This window comes from Balaenoptera musculus, chromosome 10 (genome assembly GCF_009873245.2).
Source record: "Balaenoptera musculus isolate JJ_BM4_2016_0621 chromosome 10, mBalMus1.pri.v3, whole genome shotgun sequence".
NCBI lineage: Eukaryota > Metazoa > Chordata > Mammalia > Artiodactyla > Balaenopteridae > Balaenoptera > Balaenoptera musculus.
Genome location: NC_045794.1, coordinates 45,855,668 through 45,870,986, shown reverse-complemented (window position 1 = coordinate 45,870,986; position 15,319 = coordinate 45,855,668). Strand labels below are relative to the sequence as shown.

The following is a 15,319-nucleotide window of genomic DNA, read 5'->3' as shown; positions in this document are numbered from 1 at the left end:
AAGGACTGTCTTTTATTCTGAGAGTACTGTATGTCCTTCCATACTTTTCTACTAAGTAATGATGGTAATAGTAGAGAAGGTTTTCTTTTTTTTTTTTTAATGTACTTACTTGGCAAAATAAAAAGGTAGCAATACTATGCCTATCTTCAAAAAGGTTTTTTGTTGTTTTAATTGTATTGAACTGTGAAATTCAAAAGTCTGAAAACCATTAGTGAAGGGATTAAGAGCACAGAAGGTATTCAGACAGACATGGTGCTACCAAGTGCCTATTCTATTTGAGGTAGAATTGCCAGATTTGAAAAACAAAAACAGGAAGCCCAGTTAAATTTGAATTTCAGATGAAACACTAATAATTTGTGTGTTAGTATGTCCCATACCGTATGGTACTTATACTGAAAAGACTATTAGTTGTTTATCCGAAATTCACATTTAACTAGGTGCTCTGTATTTTACCTGACAGCCCTAACCTGAGAAGTTTACTTAACTTTCTCATTCCTAACATGACTAAATCTTTACTAAATTTTACTTGTTGTTATTGCTGTTTCGAAGCCCTGGCTGTGCCATAGCATGCCTAGTTGTGTTATTTTTACCTAGTTATTTAATTTCTGGGAGTCCAAATTTATTCATCTGAAAAACAGGAATTATAAAAGCTCTTTCACAGACTCGACGTAAAAACGAAAGAAAATAAGTCGTACGAAGTAACTCCCAAGGCGCGTTATTGTCCCTCACCCGCCCAAGCCGGATCGTCCAAGACTACATATCCCACAATCCTAGGCGGATCTTCCCCGCCATTACGTCATTCCCAGGTCTCGTTCTCGCCAATCTCTGTCACTCCAGGGGTGTGGTAGCGGGTTGTTCTCGCGACTTTTGCTTCACCCTTCCCCTGTACTACTCCTGTCGCGAGACTTCCTACTCCTCCGCCTCCTCCGCCGCTCCCTTTGCGGCCGCCTTATCCTGGACCCGGACCCAGCCTCTCCCCTACCCGAACACCGGCCCCGGCTCCACCGAGGCCCCGGTCCCCCAACCCCGCCTCGCCGCCGCCATGGCGGACCCTAAATACGCCGACCTTCCCGGCATTGTGAGTACACGGCCGGCCCTGGCTCCCCAAGACCGCGCCCCCGACCTCCTAAGGACCCCCAACAGACAGCAACCCGTGACCCTTCCCGCCTGAAACCCCTCCTCCGCCCCGAGGGCTCCCGCCGCTAGCTCCCCGACCGGCCGCTGCACCCTCCGGACTCCTTCGACCCGACTGGGCCGGGCCGTGGGACGGCCTACAAGGCCCCTTTCCGGCAGTCGCCGGTTTCTCGGCTCAGAAATCATCTCCAGGCACTTACCACTGTGCTCGAATGCTTCTACCATCCGTGTCAACACCACCCGTGTCTCCCCAAATCTTCCCATGAGCCCCCCACCCCCTCCCGAGACACACATACCAGACCATTTGGTGATGGCCTTCACCCTGGCAAGAGTGAAGAGGTTACCGTGACAGAACCCCTCTTGTGCCAGATGGAGAGCTGTGTCCTCTGGGGAACCTCCTTCCCAAACCCCCGCACAGGCCGGCATGTACCCTCCCTTTGTGCTGCCCTGCCTGCATTTTCGGGGTGGGGGTTGGGATAGGACCTTGGGTACTAAGGTCCTGAGTCACTCTCAGCCCTTGTGCCAGGGTAGTGTGTACAGGGCCTAATGATAGCTCCTCTCCTCCTTCTGACATGAGTGCCGAGGACCCACCCCCCTTCAGATTCAGGGTAACATCTTTGTCATCACTTAACATTCACCATCAACCATCAGGTGTCCCCACTGTTATCCCCACTCCTCTGAGACATGGGAACTGACAGGCAGTTCACGGGGCAGGTGAAAGAAGGGGCAGAATCCTGGCGTCACAGCCTGCTTTCTCTGTTAACTTGTTCAAATGGAGTGGGGTCAGGGGTGTTGGTGGATGCTGGGTAGTGAGGTTGGGTGGTCACTGCTTCTACCTGCAGGCCAGGAACGAGCCAGATGTTTATGAAACCAGCGACCTGCCTGAGGATGATCAAGCGGAGTTTGATGCGGTAAGACTGTGTGCTGCCTCAGGACTCCTCTGGACTCTGACCTCTCTCCCCCAGGCAGGCCCTTTCCCTTTTCTGGCGAGCCACAGCAATAAGCGGGTATGCCAACCCAGCCTGGGTGGTATGTAGGTCGCAGGGCTTGCAAATGAGCAATGCCAGGAAGGAGAGTCAGGTCAGTGGAATTACAGCTAAGAGGACTGGTACTTGGGCCTTTTAAATAAAATTGAAATATCTTAAAACAGGTTGGGGGCTAGTGACTTAGTTAGGGCCCTGGGTGCTAGTCCATGGTAATGAATCATGAATCCTGAGCACTTACAAACTGCTTGAGGTTAAGACCTAGGCCTTCTACTTCATAAAATATATTGCTCAGTACATGTTTGTTAGTATGCTAACAAGAGCTAGACTTTGAAGTATAGAGGAATACTCTTTTATGTGAATATACAGTATCCATTGGCCAAGGAGCAGGAAAATGAATTCGAGATTTTGGAAAGATAAGGAACCTGGTTAGAGCAAAACAAATTTGAGGAAACACATAAATCTTTCATATCAGCAGAGGAGAGGCCCTGGTAGCACTTTCAGATTCAAGAAGAACTCAAGAGGAAGGAATTAGCTATGGACACATTTTAACCATAAGGGAAACCACTTAGCATTATTTATTGAATGTGTTCATTCTCTGTTGATTTTTGTGCAATGCAGAGGAAGAAATGTCCCTGCCCTCAAAAACCACCTAGACTAATGGGGGAGTTAGGATACATGTAGGAAACATGAAAGAAAAAATTGAGTGAATGAAATCAACATAGTAAAAATTCTATATGTAAGTGCCAAGGGGAGCAAAGATCTGCTACCATGTCTTATAGGATGTGTTTTAGGTTCTGTAATTTCCAAGGAGAGCTGGGCTAGGGTCACATTGATGGTGTGAGATCTCAATAAAGTTGTGACCAAGAGTCAGTGGGAACAGGCTAAGTATGTGTGTCTGTAAGTCCTGTGGCTATGTCTGTGGGGCTGGTTAGTTTTTGAGAATGCTGGTGGCTGGCTTATAATGTATGGCTTGGCGTACTCACTTATTCCTTATTTGATTTCCCCCATGTGGAAGTGGTTCCTACTTTGTGGGGAACACCTTCCCTGCCACCTCTCAGAGTGGTGTGTTCCTTGTTGCTTCTGTACTTGCTGGCATGTCAGTTTGTCCCCCAAACTTGAGTATCTGGAGATAATGCGGATGTTGTCATTGCTCAGGACCTAGGTGTGGACCTGTCACTCTAAGAGGTATCTTATTAGGGAGCAGTCTGTGACCTCAAAGGGCAGGAGTATGTATACCGAGGACTCCATTCTACTACCATAGTTCAGAGACTGTTCAACTCTGGCCTAGGCCTCTGCCTATAAAATATCAAGCCTTCATGGTGAGATAATGAGTGTAACTTTGTCCCTTTGTCGCTGGCTGTGATACAAACTGGTAATATCATAGCAGTCCCCTTTCCAAACGAAAAAATACATTGTAATTTTCCTTTTGAAGTTATGGGCTATCTCTTAATAAAAACATGACCCTCATCCCAGGCATGGAAGAGCTGAATGTGCAGCCCTGATTGGCTGTTTCTCCCTGCTGAGCCTGAGCAGCCTATTTTAGTAGCATCTAGTGGGGTGGCTGATGGGGAGAGCACACCGTAAGTGTTCATTTCCTGCAGCATGTAGCCCAGGATGCCAGTGTAGAAGTATATAGGAACTGGATGGTAAATACAAGAGGAGCTAAGTTGCCTCCATCACCTAAGGCTCAGCTAAATGACTCTCCATCACTAGGGAGGAGTAAATGGGGTGGGGAGAACTTCAGCTACTTCAGGAGCCCTGGCGGGAGTGGGAGAGGCCTGAGATGTTTCCTGATGTCAGCTAACGTCTCTGGCCCCTGCATGTCCCTGTGGGCCTTAGGAGGGCAGCTTTCAGGAAGTCAGCTGAGTAATGGTTCTGCCACTGCTCTCAGTACTGACGTATATGTGCAACTTGAGGAGCAGTGGGTTGTACTTAGACAATCCAGAAACCTCATTTCTGTGAGGCCTGGATTCTCACTAGCAGCCTGTCCCCTTCTCACTTACCTTCCCAAGATCTAGTACAGGTGACAGTGCACATCACCACTATTGTGGCTGAACCATGAGATTTCAATCACCTTCTTCACTCCTGGCAAGAGCATGTTCTGCCTTAGTTTCCAGATTATTTTCAACTTTAATTTTGTTAGTTTTTGAATTAGGTAATATATGCATGTAGAACAGAAAGTGTCTCTTCCCACTGCTGCCTGCCACTGCTTAGTTCCATTCCCTGGAGACAACCAGTATGACCGGCTTCGTATGGAACCTTGCAGGGCGGTCTCCAGATTTTTATTTAAAGAAATAGTCAAGGGGTATTGACCCTCACTGTCTTTTCACTTCCTTTCTCATTGCTCCACTGTGGAAGAAATTGGGCTGCTGAAGGAAATAATGTCCTATAATAGTCCCTAAAGATTGTAATTGCTAGTTTAACTTAAACATAAAAGTTTGCGATTCCCATAGTGGGGAGGATGGGGGAGGAAAGTAGTAGAAGGTTTTATTTTTGGTAAACATGATCCTGATTTTCCTGCTATCCCTTCAAAACAATTTTAGCAGGAACTAAAGTATTCTAAAGTGAATGGGCCAGAAAACCACACAGTCTAGCTCTTTCCTCCTCTATCTAGGAGGATCCCCTCTGCATTTCAGACACTCCTGGGTTGATTGGGGTGATGGGCTTTTTGGAAACTTTTCTTAAAATGTCTTGTCAGGAAAGCTAATTCCCAATTGGAATTTCTTGCCCCCTGGGCCCACAGCCTACCTTTGGGTCTTTGAGGCATTCTGTTCATGGCTTTTGAAATGCCGGAACAAGGGGAGTAAATTTAGAAAACTCACTAGAAATAGGATTTAGTTCCTCCCTTTATGCTGTAACTGTCCCTGATGTATGTGAAAGGGAAAAAGTGACCTATCCTTAGTTTGGTGGGTCTGTGGCAGAGGCTTCAGTTCTCCAAAGGGTAGATAATGCTGAAAACTCCACCAGCCTGAGATGTGAAATAGTAGGTTCTTTTCCTTACAGTTTGGGATATCACAGAGTATGCTTGATTGTGTTCATTGACTATTGGCGCACTTGAACTTATCTGAGTTTTTCCTAATGCTTCCCCCATCCTCCCTCCTCACCACCTTGCCTGGACACTAGTTTGCACAAGTAAGACCATTCGATGCTTCTTCTCTGCATGTTTTTTTCATTTGCCATCTCGCATGCAATGCTCTGTCACTGTGCTATTGTTGCAGCTAATCGTTTTAAATTCTAATGCATCTCTAGCTGGGTCACTAAGGGGCCTGCTGGCCTCATGGTTAAAGATCCTTAATCAAGGTTTAGAAGCACAACTATGATTCATGGATCATTGTCTCTTCCCCTTGTGAGGTGTGCAGAATACAACTGTCCAGTGGAGGATGGGATAGAAACATGGAGACTAAGAATGCTTCTGGACATGAGGCATTTAAGAGCTGGAGTTGGAAGGGGGTTGCCTTTCTCCTCCGCAGACTGAAATGGAGTTAAGAGAAAGGGAGTGACTTTTAACCATTCTGGGCAAGGGTGGAGAACAAGGGGGACAGCAACAGTCCTCACTTCCTGGCTGTATGTGGATTGTACCTGGTAAAAACCTCATTTTAATATTCCCCTATGCTAAGCCTTTAGAGAAAGGTAAATGGGATAGGAAGGGGGTGTTATATGCATTTTTAGGGTACTAGCTTGGGTTCTTTATGCTTTCGTGAGTCTTTCTGTTTCTGTACCCCTCCTTTAGAAATGGTTGGATGGTCAGCACTATGTTGGTCCATCCTGGACAGTTTTATTCTACAGCACTATCCATCTTCCTTGTCATCATGGTTCCAAAGTGCCCCTGGCTGCGGTGTTGGCACAGAGCCTGACAGGCTCAGAGAGCAGCAGTGACCTCTTCCCGTGTCTGATCTGGAACCTCAGGTCTTGCCCTCTGAGGCATAGCCACTTAGCCAAACAACCCTGGGGCATCTGGGAGGTTATTAGTGAGAGGGACTGGGAGTCCTGTACCAGGTAAACTGGTACCTGGGATCAGGGCACTTAGAATTTTCTAATCAAGTTGGCTGGTGTAATAGGTTCCCATGGTGACTATTACTACTCCAGGTTACAGAAATTATCCCTAAAATCTCATTTCCCAACCCACGCATAGGTCAGACCTGGAGGTGGTATATACTATTTACAAACAAATATACCACTTTTTCTTTTTTTGATTTTCTTTCCTCCCCCATTGAACTTGAACTTATGGCCCATTGTCCTCTCTTTTTCCTTGAGTTTTTCTCAAGCTGGTTTTAGCTTGGTGAGGCAAGTAAGAGAAAGGTATAGTGTGTGTGCCTCCCCTTGTGTGTTTGCATGTGTGCACCTGTGAGTGCTTACACCCACTCTGCAGAGACATCCCAGCCTAGACCACAGGACCTGGATCCACCTCTACCCTGAGCTGAAAGAGGAGTCTCGGCTGGGCTGGACTCTGGCATGAGACAGGGGAATGGCGAGGTTGAAGTTCAGATGTATCTAGCTGAAATCTCTGGGGCAGGATGCAGTTGTTTTTGTCCCATCATGTGTTTTCATATACATATAACCATCCTCGACTTCCCACACTTCTGTCTACCCATCAGTAGAGTTCCTGGAAAGGCAGTGTATACAGCTGGATTTCCTCTCCTGGCAGTTCTTTACCGGTCTTGCCTGGAAGTGGAGCCTTGTCTACGTGGCCTGGACTAAAATACAGCCTCTTTGAGATACTCTCACCTTTCCCCCTTGTGTACCCTCCAACCCCTGTGAACCTTGTGAACAGAGGGTTGAAGAAATATGTTCTGCACATGTCTGGTAGCTGTGAATCTTGGTGTCTTTTGGACTTTTTGTGCTAGCACATCATGGCAGAATTGCTCTGGATCCCTTAGAGCTGTAGGGTGAGTTCCCAACCACTCAAGATGGATGTAAACACACCAGACTACACGAGGGACCGGGATTTGCCCTGCCTCTCCTCTGGCAACAGAGAATGAGGATGGGGCTTCAATTAGGTACTTCGTATTTCCTTAAACTCACCATCTGTACCTGACATATTTTGTTCTGCTTAACATAAAGTCATATCAAACCACCCACATGAGCACCCTCATTATGACTGATTCTGCCATCCAGATGCCTAATTCTTCAAAACTAGAGAAACAGAGAGAAGACTTGAGCCATGACTCCCCCTTGAGAATCATGGACCTTCAATCAGCTACAGGTTCTCAGAATATCTTTACAGCCTCTGCTTCACATTCTGCCATTTCTACAGCTTCCCCTCCATCTCAGCCTTCTCTCCCCCCACTTTCCTCTTCCATGCCACCAGCTTGCAACATCTAACTACTTGTTCTCAGATGATCCTGAATTACTGCTGTTAATGGCAAAGCTTCATGACATCCTCACCACCAGAGAGGAAAGGTCCTAAGCTCTTCTTTCTTTTGGGGTATGTGGTGACCCCAGCTGAAATTTCTTGGCCCCAAAATTTTGCTAGGCTCCCCTGGGCCCTGTGGTGCAGTATGTTTGAAGACTATCATGTAGTGCATGTGACAATTTGCTAATAACAATTTTGTCTTTTTTTTCCCTCCCTCACCCCCATTTCCCCACTCCCTTTCCGTTTAACTCTTTTGATTTTCTCACCTCTGGGGAAACCACAAGGAGCTGGTAAGAAGCCTGACCTTTCATGTGCTTTTTAACGGGGTGTGCTATGATGGGCAGTTGTTTCTCTGTCCTTTTATCTCTGCTAGATCTTTTGTCCCTCCATTCAGCCCCAGCCCCAGCTGACCTTTTCCCATCTCACGAATCACTGTAATGACACTACCTCCAGCCCATGCGCCCAGATCTCCGAGTCACTGGCGGAGTAGGTGCCACCGGAGGGCTAAAGTATGCTGTCGACCTGAGTCTCCGGGGCCACACCCTCGGAGAGGCTCCAAGAGGATGCCAGCGTCGGGCAGCCCTTCTGACTCAGGACGTGCTCCTGCAGCAGGAATAGTGAGATGAAAGCACTGACCATCCCTGCTACCCTCCCAGAACCTCTGAGACTCATGCTCTGTTTGTTGACCCTTTCTTATTCCACACCTTCCCTATTTAGGAAAGTAAATAAGAAAGTAGGTTCTCATCTGCATAGTGCCTGGCTTATAATAAGGGCTTAACAAAATGGTAGCTGTGATTAATTTCTTTCCTTGGTCTGTAGGCTGTGCCTCCCAAAGAGGTGTTTTTTTCTACCTCATTGGCCTTGATCAGGGCACTCACAGGAGGAGAGGCATATTCTTGAGGGGGAACTTGAGAGAGGGTGATGTTCTTTCCTGAACATGAGTCCTTCTCAGACAAACACTTTTTAGAGGCCAGAGACCACACAATTATTTGGCCAGTTTGTGCTCTGGCCATAACATTTCAGAGAAAATGAAGGAGAGAATAATTTGGGACTCAGTTGTTTCTTCCCCTAGGCACTTGCATATGGGACATTGAACCCTTTCATTTTCCCTTAATCTTTAGCTCTTGCCCCTCTGCCTAGCACTTCCCTGAAGAAGAGGTAAAGGTCGAAGTTGATATTTTCTCCTTACCCCCCTCCTCCCTTATTTATAAAGCTGCCACTCACACTGGTTCCTTCTGTAACAGCAGAGCAGAGATGAAGGACGGAGCTTGTGTCTGCTGCTCTTTCTCCATGTCTCTCCATCATAACCGCTCCCCCACCAATCAACCCCTACTACACACACGCAGACAGAGACTCTCAGTCATGGATACATATTAGAATGACCTGGGTAGCTTTTAAACTGGCCTACTACCCTGGCCCTACCCCAGAACAATTAAATCAGAATCTACAGAGGTGAACCCAGGCCTCTCCCCCGCCCCCCCCCCCTTTTCTAAGTGATTCTGTTGTGCAGCCAGGGTTGAGAATCATTGCTCTGGCTAAAGGAAGGAAGACTCTCTTTGCCTTCCTCCTGTGGAAGGTGGAGATGTCCACCCCAACAGAAGAGGATTCCTGGCCTCCTTCCGCTTCCTTCAGTAACGTAATGAGACCTGTCGGACTGCTGACAACTGAAGGAGAGACATGCAGTCTGGAGGGCGTGGTCTTGGTGTAGTTATTAGAATCTACAGCTAATAGATATCTAGTAAGGAGGGAACCTTTCTGCCTCAATTTCTAGGGTGAAATCTCTTTCACTTTCTTTACCATGTCCCCTCTTTATGGAAGAGCTTCAGTGCTTGAGAAACAGCAGAGGGGTCAGGGAGAAGAGGCAGGTACTGCAGCTTCTCCGAAAAGATCCCGGGCTATCTCCATTTCAGGACTTACACGTGGCCTTTGCCCATGGGTACTCTTGGCAAACAGATACAGCTTATGCTTGTTGCTTCTAAGATGTCCCCTAAAAAATAATACAGCAAGGAACTTCCCTGGCACTCCAGTGGTTAAGACTCCACGCTTCCAATGCAGGGGACGTGGGTTCGATCCCTGGTTGGGGAACTAAGATCCCATGTGCCGCGCGGCGCAGCCAAAAAATTAAAAAGCATTTGCCTCTTCTCTGTATCCCCTGAATTCCCTGACTTCACGGCAGCCTGGAAACAAGGCTTCTGGTCAGGCCTTCTGCCAACCTTCCCTTTGTATCTAAGAGCTGGTATCTTCCCTTCAGCAGCTGTGAAAGTCCTGATATTCACTCTCAGAGTTAGTAGCTTGATTGTCTCCTCTTTCCCTCCAGCAAGGATGGGAAGTTAGCTTGAAAATAGACTTCCTCAGCAGCAAGGAAATTTACTTTTAGGAGGGGGAGGTTAAAAGAAGTCAAGTTGATTTCTTGCCCTGAATGCATGGTGTGTGCCAGATAACTGGGAGGGTCCAGTTGGATTGGGGAAGGGGAGGGGATAGGGAGGCTTATGTACAGAATGGGCGGGGAGGTTATGCTGCCTCTGTTCCCAGTTGAATCAGGGTGTTAATATTTATACAACTGAGACTCCAAATTTACCAGGAAGCTTTCATTTCCTAGGTTGAACCTGGGTCTGTAGCTTGGAATGGAGCCGCCCTTCTTTCCCCTTGGGAAAGTATGGCCCAGTCTCCCAATGGTTTGGGGATTTTGTGGGGTCGGGGAAGTTTGAGGGTGGGAATGAGTCTGCCCCTGGTCTGAACTACCTGTTCCTGCAGGAGGAGCTGACGAGTACAAGTGTGGAGCACATCATTGTCAATCCCAATGCTGCCTATGACAAGTTCAAAGACAAGAGAGTGGGAACAAAGGGACTTGGTGAGACCCGGTTGGAAATTGGATGGGGAAGCCTGACCTCAGGCCTTATTGACTTTTGCTTTGGGCTGTCTTATGGAAGCCCTCACAGTCATCTGAGACCATGACTGCCGTGGGTCTTGATCAGGCCCTCAATTCCATCTTCTTTTCTTGGCAGATTTCTCAGATCGAATTGGAAAAACCAAAAGAACGGGATATGAATCTGGAGAATATGAGATGGTTTGTTGTGTGTGTGTTGATGGGAATGGTGCAGCAGTCCTATCCAGCGGGCATTTAAGAGAGAGATCAAGGGACATAGTTGGGATTCCAAGTTTCTCTCTGGTTGGGGGCCCTGAGGAACCCAGCAGGATGCAGTTGAGGATGCTTTGTCCCCCTACTGTTTGCTCTGGAGAGTCTCCAGGCCTCCAGCTATCTCCAGTTCTCCTGTAGTAGGATGATGTGGATTCTGAGTTGGGTATGATACATTTACAAACTAGGCCTGGGGTTTGGACAAATTCTTGAGGTTCCCTCTACTGGGAGGTGTAACATCACCATCTGTGCTTGCTCTCTAGCTTGGAGAGGGTCTGGGAGTAAAGGAGACACCCCAGCAAAAGTACCAGAGACTGCTGCATGAGGTCCAAGAGCTGACGACTGAAGTTGAGAAAATCAAGGTAACTATAAACTCTCTTCTCCCCTCTCTGCTATGACTTACATAGCAGAGGAAGACCTCCCAGCAGGAGGAGAAAGCTTCCCTAAGCTCCTGGATAAGGGGGCTGAGGTTTTCAGAGTTTAGAAATGCACATGAATTTATATTCAGTGCTATAGGTGGGTAAGGACCATCCCAGTGACTTTCAGCCGCAGCTATTTTTTTTTTTTATAAATTTATTTTTATTTATTTATTTTTGGCCGCGTTGGGTCTTTGTTGCTGCACACAGGCTTCCTCTAGTTGCAGCAAGCGGGGGCTACTCTTCGTTGCAGTGCGCAGGCTTCTCATTGCGGTGGCTTCTCTTTGTTTCGGAGCACGGGCTCTAGGCACCCGGGCTTCAGTAGTTGTGGCACACGGGCTCAGTAGTTGTGGCTCGCGGTCTCTAGAGCACAGGCTCAGTAGTTGTGACGCATGGGCTTAGTTGCTCCGCGACATGTGGGATCTTTCTGGACCAGGGCTCGAACCTGGATCCCCTGCATTGGCAGGTGGATTCTTAACCACTGTACCACCAGGGAAGTCCTCAGCCACAGCTATTTTTAAGGGTCTTGATCTATTTTTTTTCCTTGACTCACTCTTGCCACCCCTCACTGTCTGTTTTCATACCAGACAACAGTGAAGGAGTCAGCCACTGAGGAGAAGCTGACCCCCGTGGTGCTGGCTAAACAGCTGGCAGCCCTGAAGCAGCAGCTGGTTGCTTCCCATCTGGAGAAGCTGCTGGGACCAGATGCCGCAATCAACCTTACTGACCCTGATGGAGCTCTGGCTAAGTAGGTGCCAGACTTCGTTGGGAAATCATTGGTGACTGGGGTGTAGAGGGACTCAGCCAGGTACTGACAGGGATGCGAAGGGGAGAGGTGGCCTAGCTGTTCCTTAATGCTGTGAGGCAGAAATGAGAGCTGACCCACATCCTTCAAGTCATGATACTACTTCTGGTTTCCTGACCCAGGCGCCTACTGCTGCAGCTGGAAGCAACAAAGAACAGCAAAGGGACTGGTTCAGGGGGAAAGACCACCAGTGGGACACCCCCAGATAGCAGCCTTGTCACTTATGAACTACATTCTCGGCCTGAGCAGGACAAGTTCTCTCAAGCTGCCAAAGTATGTATGTATGTATGTGTGTATGTATGTATGTATGTATGTAATGTTGGTTGAGGGGCCAGGGGAGATGTGGCTCTAGAGACTTTCCTGCCTGCCTCCAAGGGATCACATCTGGGGAGAGGGTGCTGGGAATGCTTGATTCCTCTTGATGTCTCATTCTCCGTGTTTGCCTCACCATCTGCTTTCAGTGAAGACTTTAAGATTGTGACTAGGGATGTGTTCCAGGGAAAGAAGTCCCTTGGCAGAGCGGTGGGGAGAGGGTAGGGGAGTGGTAAGCAGACAAGCAAAGAGCAGGATCTTACCTCCCACTGCAGCAGCAGGGAGGTGGATGGCAAATCTCCCCTCCTTCCTCCCCCTAGGTGGCAGAACTCGAGAAGCGCCTGGCAGAGCTGGAAGCAGCTGTACGCTGTGATCAGGATGCTCAGGTCAGGTGCTCTCCTATACTTAGTCCAACCCACATATCCTGCACCCTGAGCCCTGAGGTCCACAGCATTCCACAGAATCCTGGGAGGAGTCAGGAAAGGGCTCCAGTTACAGGATCAGCCAGGGGTTGCCCGCTAGAACCAGAAAGGATGGGAGAAGGTGGTAACCACATGGAGAGATAAGAACCACTGACTTCTTTCCTCCTTTTCCCCATCAGAATCCCCTTTCTGCAGGTCTGCAGGGAGCCTGCCTTATGGTGAGTGTAAAAGGAACTGGAGTGTTTGGATTACAGAGGGGATATCGGGATTGGGTTTGCTTGGAACATTGGTTTTGGATCTGTAGCTATTTATTACCTCCAGTGGAATATGGGGTGGCCTTTTCTAGTCTGATTCTTCCCCTTCATGAAGCTTGTCCTAATCCCCGCCCCCAGGAGACTGTAGAGCTGTTGCAAGCAAAGGTGAGCGCCCTGGACCTTGCAGTTCTGGACCAAGTGGAGGCTCGTCTACAGGTATTAAGTGGGGGGCAAATCGGATTACAGGTAGCTTGGGACTCTGGAAGCCCTAGATGCCCTATCAACCTTAAAATCTGTGCTTTCAGAGTGTCCTGGGAAAAGTGAATGAGATTGCCAAGCATAAAGCTTCTGTAGAGGATGCAGATGCACAAAGCAAGGTCAGGAAGTTACCTTTCCTCCATCTTCATACCCTTTCCTGCTCCCTTATGTACTCTTCTGGTGGTTAAGAGCAAAGCATGAGAGCACTGAATCTTCAGGTCCCTGTCTTCATAAGCTCTTAATAGCTGAGAAAAGGTAGTGCTTCCCTCTTGCCCCACCAAGTTGACCTTTCCCACCCTAGTGAAGTGGTCAGTGTGTACTTCGCTGAAGGTTGGCCACTGTCTTGTCCCTCCAGGTGCACCAGCTGTATGAAACCATACAGCGCTGGAGCCCCCTCGCCTCCACCCTTCCTGAGCTGGTGCAGAGACTTGTCACCATCAGGCAGCTGCATGAACAAGGTGGGAGGCCAGCTGCCAGGGGTGCTAAGAGGAATTAGAAAGTGGGCAGCTTTTGTTCCCTTCCCTCTGGTCTTGGATTCTAACGCCACACATACCGTTCTGACCTTCTTTCATAGCCGTGCAGTTTGGTCAGCTTCTGACACACTTGGATACCACACAGCAGATGATCGCTTGTTCCCTCAAGGACAGCGCCACCCTCTTGACCCAGGTGTGTGCCCCTTTATTGGTCGGCTACTTCCCTTCCCCAGCACACACAGGCTAGGTTCTCCAGCTTCATCTCCATAGGGTTCTGCCTTAGCCCATTTGGTGGCATGGTGGTATGGCAGGGGCTTGGTTTGAGTCTCCGTACTGTTTCTGAATGGTTGTGGGACATTTGACAACTTATTTAATCTATGAACCTCCATCTTACCATCTGGAAAATTATACCTGTCTCAGAGTTGTATGGATTAGGTGAAATAATGAGTGAATTGTTAAGAGTTCAGTAAACCTCAGTTTTTCCTGTAAAACCTACCCCTTCACTCTGTAGTCACAGCTTAGTTTTACCCTCCCTGGGTCCTCAACCAGACGCTCCTGAGCACAGCATGTCGGATGGAACATGGGCTTTGAAGTCAGGAGCTGGGCTCCCACCTGCTTCTGCCACTTCCTTCCTGATGCTGGGCAGTGAGCCTCGCCTCTTCCTTCATTCTCTTAGCAGTGCCCAGCACATGGCGAGTCCTCGGCTTCTGTTGGGGGCACTGTTCTCAGAGCTGGGAGAAGCACTAAAGTTGTCTTGTATCACAGGACCATCAGGATAAATTAAAGTGCTTGGTATATGTTCTTCCTCCAGAGCAGTTTTCTAAAACTGGACCTGTGAAACCCTCATGTCAACAAAGTCTAACTTGTTTCTCATTACATAAAACAGATAAAAGAGCTGTTCTGGTTAAAGTCAGGACGGGAATTCTTAAGAAGCCTGCGTGCTTGGCAGACCCTGTGCTAGGTCCACGGTATTCCAGGGTAGCCTGGAAACTGGTGCAATAACCTTCCCGCTCTGGGGCCCATCAACTTGTTTCCATTTCTTTTTTCTTTTTTTTAATTTGGCCACGCCGCACGGCTTGTGGGATCTTAGTTCCCCAACCAGGGATCAAACCGGGGCCCCGGCAGTGAAAGTGCTGAGTCCTAATCACTGGACCGCCAGGGAATTCCCCTCCATTTCTTTTTTGTCTTCTGTAAGAGAATTTCTTCAGGTCCTCATTCAGGTAAGCACCCGAACCTGACAAAGAGTAAAACAGCTCTGTCACTTTCTAGGTGCAGACAACGATGCGTGAAAACCTATCCACAGTTGAGCGGAACTTTGCCAACATTGATGAACGGATGAAGAAACTGGGAAAGTGAGCACCTTTGGGAGGTGGAGAACAGGGGTATTCCCTACCCCTTTGAACTCCGTTAACACCTTACACAGGGTTTCCCCTTAATCATAACTCTCACATCCCATCTGACACTGGGGGCAAGGGGTTCTTCTTGCATGTGGGGCTTACACCCCTCCTCTGAAGAGTAGTGGAACCTGGGGGATATTAGATGGTGGTCTCCCCTCAGGCCACGGGGATGAGGATGTGGGTCCAGCCACATGCCAGCTCCTGTCCAATACTGCTTTGCCTGGTGTGGGGAAGGATTGGATCCTGTCCTCCAGCACAGCTTCTGTGACTGATTGTAATACTGTACAACTGTTTCTGACCATTAAATGCTCTTGTACTCTGTGTGGCCTCTGCTGTTTCCTGGGGAAGAGGCAGCACTAGGGAGATAGACATT

The 15,319-nt window shown here is 48.3% G+C and overlaps 2 protein-coding genes across 4 annotated transcripts in view; one reads left to right on the top strand and one right to left on the bottom strand.

Moving 5' to 3' along the window:
- The window catches only part of KIF5A (kinesin family member 5A), a 31,882-nt gene extending 30,337 nt beyond the window's left edge, over positions 1-1,545 (bottom strand). Inside the window, exon 1 of the mRNA XM_036865331.1 lies at positions 1,431-1,545. The gene's annotated coding sequence lies outside the window, so the exon portion shown is untranslated. The remainder of the gene's footprint in view (positions 1-1,430) is intronic.
- DCTN2 (dynactin subunit 2) lies at positions 868-15,267 on the top strand. 3 transcript variants are annotated; one of them, XM_036865334.1, is made up of 16 exons: positions 894-1,078; positions 1,977-2,045; positions 5,244-5,252; positions 7,758-7,763; positions 10,228-10,324; positions 10,479-10,540; positions 10,873-10,971; positions 11,613-11,773; positions 11,953-12,103; positions 12,463-12,528; positions 12,744-12,782; positions 12,957-13,034; positions 13,124-13,195; positions 13,432-13,534; positions 13,651-13,742; positions 14,819-15,267. In XM_036865334.1, the coding sequence occupies exons 1-16, from the start codon at positions 1,043-1,045 to the stop codon at positions 14,903-14,905; spliced, it is 1,227 nt and encodes a 408-aa protein (XP_036721229.1). In that variant the 5' UTR covers positions 894-1,042; the 3' UTR covers positions 14,906-15,267. The 3 variants fall into 3 exon arrangements, with proteins under 3 accessions (XP_036721231.1, XP_036721230.1, XP_036721229.1); XM_036865335.1 differs by lacking the exon at positions 5,244-5,252 and having other exon boundaries at positions 889-1,078; XM_036865336.1 differs by lacking the exons at positions 5,244-5,252; positions 7,758-7,763 and having other exon boundaries at positions 868-1,078.
- Positions 15,268-15,319: the final 52 nt, after the last annotated feature.